The sequence below is a fragment of the Sinocyclocheilus anshuiensis genome, unplaced genomic scaffold (assembly GCF_001515605.1).
Source record: "Sinocyclocheilus anshuiensis isolate Anshui unplaced genomic scaffold, SAMN03320099.WGS_v1.1 scaffold434, whole genome shotgun sequence".
Taxonomy (NCBI): Eukaryota; Metazoa; Chordata; class Actinopteri; order Cypriniformes; family Cyprinidae; genus Sinocyclocheilus; species Sinocyclocheilus anshuiensis.
Window position 1 is genome coordinate 697,153 of NW_015544145.1, and position 7,500 is coordinate 704,652.

Below are 7,500 nucleotides of genomic sequence, written 5' to 3' on the forward strand. Positions count from 1 at the left end.
ATATATATGTATATGTATATATATGTATATGTATATATATATACACATATAGTACAGTACATCTCAACAGCTTGATTGCTTGTATTGTCACAAAATGTAAACTATATGATTGCCAAACTCTTTATAAAGTTTAATATATAAGAAAATCCCATTTTATTCACACTCATCCAGTTTAGTCACATAGAGCGATATATACTAGATAGCAAATCTCAACTGCTTGATTGTTTATATCATCACAAAATTATATAAATGTAATATAAATGTAATTTGCAATCTGAAAGCTGAATAAATAAGCTTTCCATTGAGGTATGGTTTGGTAGGATAGGACAATATTTGGCCGAGATGCAACTTTTTGAAAATCTGGAATCTGAGGGTGCAAAAAAATCTAAATATTGAGAAAATCACCTTTAAAGTTGTCCAAACGAAGTCCTTCGCAATACATATTACTAATCAAAAATGAATTTTTTATATATTTACAGTAGGAAATTTACAAAATATCTTCATGGAACATGATCTTCACTTAATATCCTAATGATTTTTGACATAAAATGAAAATCGATCATTTTGACCCATACAATGTATTGTTGGCTATTGCTACAAATGCTTTGTGGTTTTGTGCTCCAGGGTCACATATTATCATCCAGATCGAATCTTCCAGATGCGACTATAAGGCATGAAGATATTAAAGGGGTCCAATTATGCTTTTTCACTTTTTCAACTTTAGTTAGTCTGTAATGTTGTGTTTGAGCATAAAAAAGATCTGCAAAGTTACAAAGTTCAAAGTCCACTTCAAAAGGAGATATTTTATTTAACAGAAATCACTTTTCAAAAACTACAACGAACGACTCGTTTGGACTACAATGCATATTTTCCTGGATTTGTTTTATCACAAATATCAACAAATGGGACGAGACCTGGTTGAGCTACACTAGAGAAGACAACGAGTGTTATCACTATGTCTGAGACACGCTAGCTTTCCCAACGCAGACAAACTTAGAGTGGTTACAATCATCCGGGTTTAAGATTAACTTGCGCGGATTAATTGTGCACATCAAGACTAGCAATGTGTGCTAGTAAAGTCAATTTTGATTTCATGCGGACTTTAAGATATTACAAACATTACTATATGACCTACTGTAAAGCTGCTATACAAATAAATCGGATTGTAAGAAGGTTCATGGCATTAGAAATGGCAAATATGACACCTTTTTTTTTCTTAATAATGCCCTATCTTCAGTAGTTTACATTGCGAATACTCACATAATAATCCTCCTGTTGAGAAACCAGTATTTTCTTTGATGCCGGTCGTAACCAATGGGCTCCTGCCGGATGTACGGCCGGCTCTTCTGGAACTCGGTCAGACAGTCAGTCACGCCGGACACTTTGTGCGCCACACAGATCTCACACTGCCACTCGTCCTCGGGCACCTCCTCCAGCGGAGGCTTGACGCACTCCAGGTGATACACGGCCGAGCAGGTCTCGCAGCACAGCAGGTCGCCGAGCCGGTGACAAACCCTGCAGTGGTCGTCGTACTGGATGACGCCCTCGGACATGAGCTCCTCGCGGGCCAGGTTGGTGGTGAGGAACCGGTCCACCAGGAACTGCAAGACCTTGACTTTGCTCTCCAGCGGGCTAAACGGATAGTCTTCACCCTCCAGGTCAGGGAGCACGTGGTGGTACTCGGGGTCACTTTCGCAGTATGCACGCACCACTTCTGGCCAGGTCATGCCGTCGATGAAGTAGAGCGTGGAGTTGACGCTGTCCTTGAGGTCCGCCGGGCCAAAAGTGGTGTTGGAAGTGTCCTCCTCCCTTAAAATGGCCTTGAGCAGGCAGATGTGCGTCTCCGCCATCAGCGTGCATTGCTCCTGTCCGACCAGAGCGGCGCAGAAGTCCTCGAAGCGGAACGGAGAGAGACGCAGGACAGTGCAGAAACTGCGAAGCACCTCGTAAATAGCCGAAGCGTTGAGTAGCTGCTCGTTGGGAATGAGAAGGTCCTCGGAGGAACTGGGCAGCTCCAGAGGAGGAATCTCCTTCTGCTCCAGAATAGGAGAAGGCGGTCGCCTTGGTCTTGGTCTTTTACGACCTACTAAAACAGAAAGAATCAGAATCAGTTTTTGATTGACCGGAAGAAAGTCAACGCTACATTTTCACGAAGGAAAATAAAGTCTCAATGCAAATTGCAATTTTACTAATGACTCTAATGTTGTTATGGTGTGTCTGTTTATATAAGATTTGATGACAGATTTAACATTGGATAAAATAATACATGCATAAAATGTTCAGTTTCAGAAAAAAAACACATTGTTGATTCAGACAAGCTGTGTGTGCAGTTAGACATGAATAATCAGGCATCTGCTTAAAAACTTAGCAATTAAGAAATAAGACAACGAGGAACATAACGTTCAGTGGTCATGTATCCGGTATTAAAACAACAGCTAATATCTGTGATTCCCAAAGGAAAAAGAAGATTTTTGCATTACATTTGTCTGCATAGAACGGTTTTAAACAGAATCAAATGAATCAAGAATCTAATGAACATGTGCAGGATATCAGCATGTGATTTTTTTTAATAAAACAATGAAAGTAACAACACACTTGTATCTGTAATTGGTAAAATATAACATTTAAATGTATGTTTTAATGACTGAAATAAAAATTATGCACACGGTTTAAAAATCTGGGGTTAGTTTTATTTTTTTTTGTAAAGAAATTATTAAATTACTTTTATTGAGCATAGTCACGTTAAATTGATCAAAAGTGATAGTAAGACATTTAGAATGTTGCAAAATATTTATATTTCAAATAAATGCCGTTCTTTTGAACTTTATCAAAGAATCCTGAAAAAGTGTCCGTTTCCTCAAAAATGATTCTCAATTGGTGTGCAAGAAAACGTTTCTCGTTATAATCAATGTTGAAAACGATATTTTTTTTTTATTAATTTAAACTCTTTTCGATGCTGACAGTCATAAATGTTTCATAAGCAGCGAATCAGAACATTAGAATGATTTCTGAAGGATCATGTGACTCTGAATGATGCTGAAAATTCAGCTTTGCCATCAAATGAATAAATGGCATTTTAAAATATATTACAATAGAAAACAGTGTAACTGTCCCTCAAAAAAACATCTCAGCCCTAATTATCTCCCATAGGGCGGGTAATTAATCATGACAGTACCAAACGCTACATCCCAAGTGGCACTATGAAGTCATGTGCGAGCACGACATAGTAGCGAGACGAAATTAAGCGTCCTACCGCGTCAGGTGCGACGGCGCTGGCGCTGGATTTCAAAACAACCGGCCGCATGCTGCCCTGTCATTAGCCGCACTCCAGCTTCGGCTACGTGCTCCAAAACACCAGCCAGACTGCCACACACTCATGCAAATGAGCGTGGATAGTAAGAAAGACACTCCCATATAAGATTCGGCGGTGCTTTAATTAAAGTTTACGGAATATGCTGATCATTTTATTAATAAATTAAAAATCTTATCAGCTCGAAATCAATTAGCAAGATGATGGGCTAACTAACTTTTGTTGTGCTCATGTGTGAGCACTAAAACGTGTTCCCTTTACAGTCTAGCCAGAATAAAACCGCAATCACACAACAAAAACGCATGATTTAGTGATATTTATATTTAAAACACAATCCAGCGCGTGTCTGGGTTTAATATGCTAACAGGCTAACGTTAGCAAACACACAATTGAACGATAAACCGAACTTTTTGTTGATATTCAAAACGGCTTTGCTTTCGCACAATGGGAAGACGCGACTTTTAGGTCAGTGCTTAATTATAAAGCTCTTTTTGTGCTAAAACACCCCCGTAGTTGCAATTTGATCACAATAAACGACTACCGCGCTCAAGCTAACCGCTAACCCCGCGGCCTTTGCCAGCACAGAGGAGCACCAGGATCCATTTTGAGCGTTTAGCGCAACAAAAGAGCGATCGTTTGAGTCGGACCCCGCGCTCATCGTGATTCACGGATCGGTCGTTCGCGGGGTCGCGAGGCGTCCCGTACCTGCGTTGCTGCCGTGGCTGCTCTCAGTGCAGAAACTGGCATCGTCTTCCTCCAAATAGTCCAGCTCCTCCAGGTAGTCGGACTCGTCGTTGGCCTCCTCCTCCTCTTCCTCCTCCTCTTCGTCCGTCAGAGGCTCCTCCATGCACTCTTCCTCGTCCGATCTCAAGCTGACCGCGTCTTCATCCTCCTCATCGTCGCTCTCGTGATCGTCGTAAACCACCCCGCTCGCGGCGCTCCGCCGCCCCCTGCCTCTGGCCGTACCCCTGCCTCTTCCTCTGCCCCTCGACGCCGCGGATCGCGCTTTCCTCCGGCCGCGTGTTGTAGGATGATGGCTCCCTCGTTTAGGGGTGACATAATCCTCATCGGAGGTCCCTTTCGGCTTCGCCCTTAAGTCCCGGCGGGGTCTCAGGCCGCGCACCGAGCCCGCTGTGGGCTCCTGCGTTAGCTGGGCTTTGGGCGGCCTGCCTCGTCTCCCCCTCATTATGGATAAAAACCTATTCTCCGCAGTTTCGCGTTTTGCCTGCACTTTACACGCACCGAACCCGGAATTTCGGGCACCACCGCAAAGTTGATCCCGCGCGGGTGAGGATGCACTAGACCCGCGGAGCCCCGGTCTCGGTTAACGCGAGAAAGCTCAAGACGAAAGGCCGGCGCGCCGCTCGAGCTCGCTCGCAGCCGCCATGTTCTTTCCTCCTCTCTGTCCGCCGACAACAGACTGCAGGCCTGTGCGGGAGTCACGTGACCCGCGCTCCGACTCGCCGCTCAGCGCGATGTTTGTTGCGTTGCGTTGCGCGTTTGTCAACACGCTTCCTGAGCGCCTGCTACTGTATTTAGGCTCTTGGGCGCGTGAAAATGCGCTTCTGCGTGTAGACGGCTCGGGTTTAGTCTTGTTTCGGAGCAGCGGCTCTTGTCATCTGTTCTCCATTTTCCTCGGCGTGTTAACTCCATTGAGATGGAGGCTTGACAGAAACCGTAGCCACACCGCGAATAAAAACAAGCATGTAGTTTTTATTGGTATTACAGAACATGTATTTTTCCATAAATGACACACTGTTTGTGTGCGCACGTGAAGAAAGTAGCCTAGCCTATTTTCTTTCTTTCTCATATGTTATGTGAATATAATTAAATGATCAACAATAATCATATTTGATTTTCCATGCTGAATTTTACATAATACCTGCCACTTAAACTGATCAAAGACAAGGTTAAGATAATAAACATTTAGTTAAAACAAATGTCCCCTCTCTCTCTCTCTATATATATAGCCTATATATTCATGTTGGTTTCATGTTTTAAAAAAGCTTTTTTCAGTAAAAAAAAAATCTGTTCCATCTTTATTTGACCCTCTAACTAGCACTTTCTATTCTATTTTAATTCTACTTTATCAATTTATCTTTTTTTATTAACAAAAACTAACACTAGCTTTCTTTTTTATATTCTATCTACTTGTTTTTCTTTGTGTGTGTGCGTGTGTGTATATATAAATGTATATATATATATATATAAATCTAAACAAAAAATACCTTGCTGCGTGTGCTGCATTAGGCTAACCGAGAGAGACTTGTCATTTGCACTTGCATATTGTTGCTCTTTTGTTAGTTTTGATTGCTTCTATTGTCCTCATTTGTAAGTCGCTTTGGATAAAAGCTAAATGTAATGTAAAAAAGTAGCCTACTGAAAAAGCTTTCCTTGTAACATGACGACAACATTTCTTGTATGCAACAATTTTCAAAAATAAAAGTTTTCAAACATATTTTCAGATTTTAAAAAGCAATAAACGTGTGTGTGTGTGTGTGTGTGTGCACAAAAAAATGCTGGGTTAAATACAACCCAGCGCTGGGTAAAGTATGGACAAACCCAGCTATTGGGTTGTTTTGACCCAGCGGTTGAGTTATATTTAACCCAGCATTTTTTAGAGTGTGTGTGTGTGTGTTTATTATTTGTTTTAAAACAATTGACAGTTTTGTGATTTTCTTGTTAAATGGAAACAGAATGGCTTCCTGCACGTCAGCTGCAAAACTTTGATTTGCCAGAAAAAAAGTTTTCCAATAATGATAATATATTTGAAAACAAAATGGTTTCACTTGTGTTTTTATTTAAAAAGTAATGCAAGATTATGCCATCACAGTTTTTTCCCCCCAAGAATGTCAGCCATCAGTCTTTTTGGTGGTCTCAAAAGTCATATCAAACAATATAATAAAAATACTTTTATCTGATGTTTTTGTTTGCTGTAAACAAACAACATTGTGAAACATCAACACTTCAGTTCCACTGACCTTGATTTTCATGCTCTTACCTCTTTCAGAGTTATCATTTTGCCCATCACAAAAGCCTGAGAAACCTCACATAGTCATTTACTCTTCAAAAAGCATTCTTTTTTTTTTGTATTTACAGTACCTAACCGTGTCCATGGCTGAGCCACCAGCTTGTTTATATAAAAGTGCTCAAGAAAGTGGCAGAATTTGCAATGCAGAGGCCGTGTCAGAATGCCAAATTATTAAGATCAAAATATAGAAAAAAAGGGGCGAAAAAACATACAGAACCGTCAAAACTAATCCAAAACACACAGGTCTTGAAGCAGGAGCGATTCTAGGATTTTCATTTTAGGGGGGCTCAGCCCCCAGTGAGGGTATAATAATAATAATAATAATAGCCTAATAATAAATATATATATATATATTAAACCTCTTTACCACATGCACTGGAATATGTATTATATTGAAAGTAAAATTTTCAAATGAAAATGGCAACGATCGTTTTATAAAGTATGCATTCATATGTGCTTCATTTTCGCTGGAGGAAACTGTGGTGTGATGAACGCAGTGAAAACTTAGGCTACAGTAGATGGAGAGCCGATTATTGCTCCTCCATGATATTTTGGATAACTGGATTTATTACAAAGAACTCCACAGATGTAGATATTATAACAATCTATCGATAAACACGCACCTCTGTTTCTCGCTCTGCGCCGCCGTGGTCTGCGAATTGAAAAAGAAGCGCTGAAAGACGGGGAGGAGCCGATTGAAGTCTGTCGCCGTTTTCATATGAAATTTAAAGGGGGCTGAGGCGATCACGAATTCGTGTACAGTTTATGGAGCTAATCGCAAAATTTTATATATATATATATATAGTATACGTTACTGGAGTGACAGTGACCTCTGATGGTTAGTTTGGGATTGTCAGGAGTGAAAAAAAATATATAGTAAAATCAGCTACATGTCTGAAGCTTCATATAGCGAGCGGTGTGTAGATCTGAATCTAACATGTGAACTTGAGCTAATATTACAGTCCTTCTCAATCTCAAGAAATGTTTATGACGTAGCAAGCACGCCGCGCTCGAGCTTCTTTGTGTTCTTTCCGAGTGTGTCGTGTGAAGTAACTATTCTTCGGAACAGTGGTAATAAAATTCGCTACAATAAAATTAATCATATCTCGTCAGTATTCCTACAAAATTCTCCCAAAAGGCGTGTGTGTTGTAGGTAGTC

The 7,500-nt window shown here is 40.7% G+C and overlaps 1 protein-coding gene and 1 non-coding gene across 2 annotated transcripts in view; one reads left to right on the top strand and one right to left on the bottom strand.

Moving 5' to 3' along the window:
* Positions 1-4,846, bottom strand: part of LOC107695144 (nucleosome-remodeling factor subunit BPTF-like) — a 47,001-nt gene extending 42,155 nt beyond the window's left edge. Inside the window, exons 1-2 of the mRNA XM_016494958.1 lie at positions 4,016-4,846; positions 1,261-2,086 (exon numbers count right to left, since the gene is read on the bottom strand). Of these exons, the coding sequence (XP_016350444.1) occupies positions 1,261-2,086; positions 4,016-4,496 (1,307 nt within the window). The 5' untranslated portion in view covers positions 4,497-4,846. The remainder of the gene's footprint in view (positions 1-1,260; positions 2,087-4,015) is intronic.
* Positions 4,847-7,494: 2,648 nt separating this feature from the next.
* The window catches only part of trnas-aga (transfer RNA serine (anticodon AGA)), an 82-nt gene continuing 76 nt past the window's right edge, over positions 7,495-7,500 (top strand). The window contains exon 1 of the tRNA in view: positions 7,495-7,500. This exon is cut by the window's right edge and continues 76 nt beyond it. This is a non-coding gene — a tRNA (tRNA-Ser).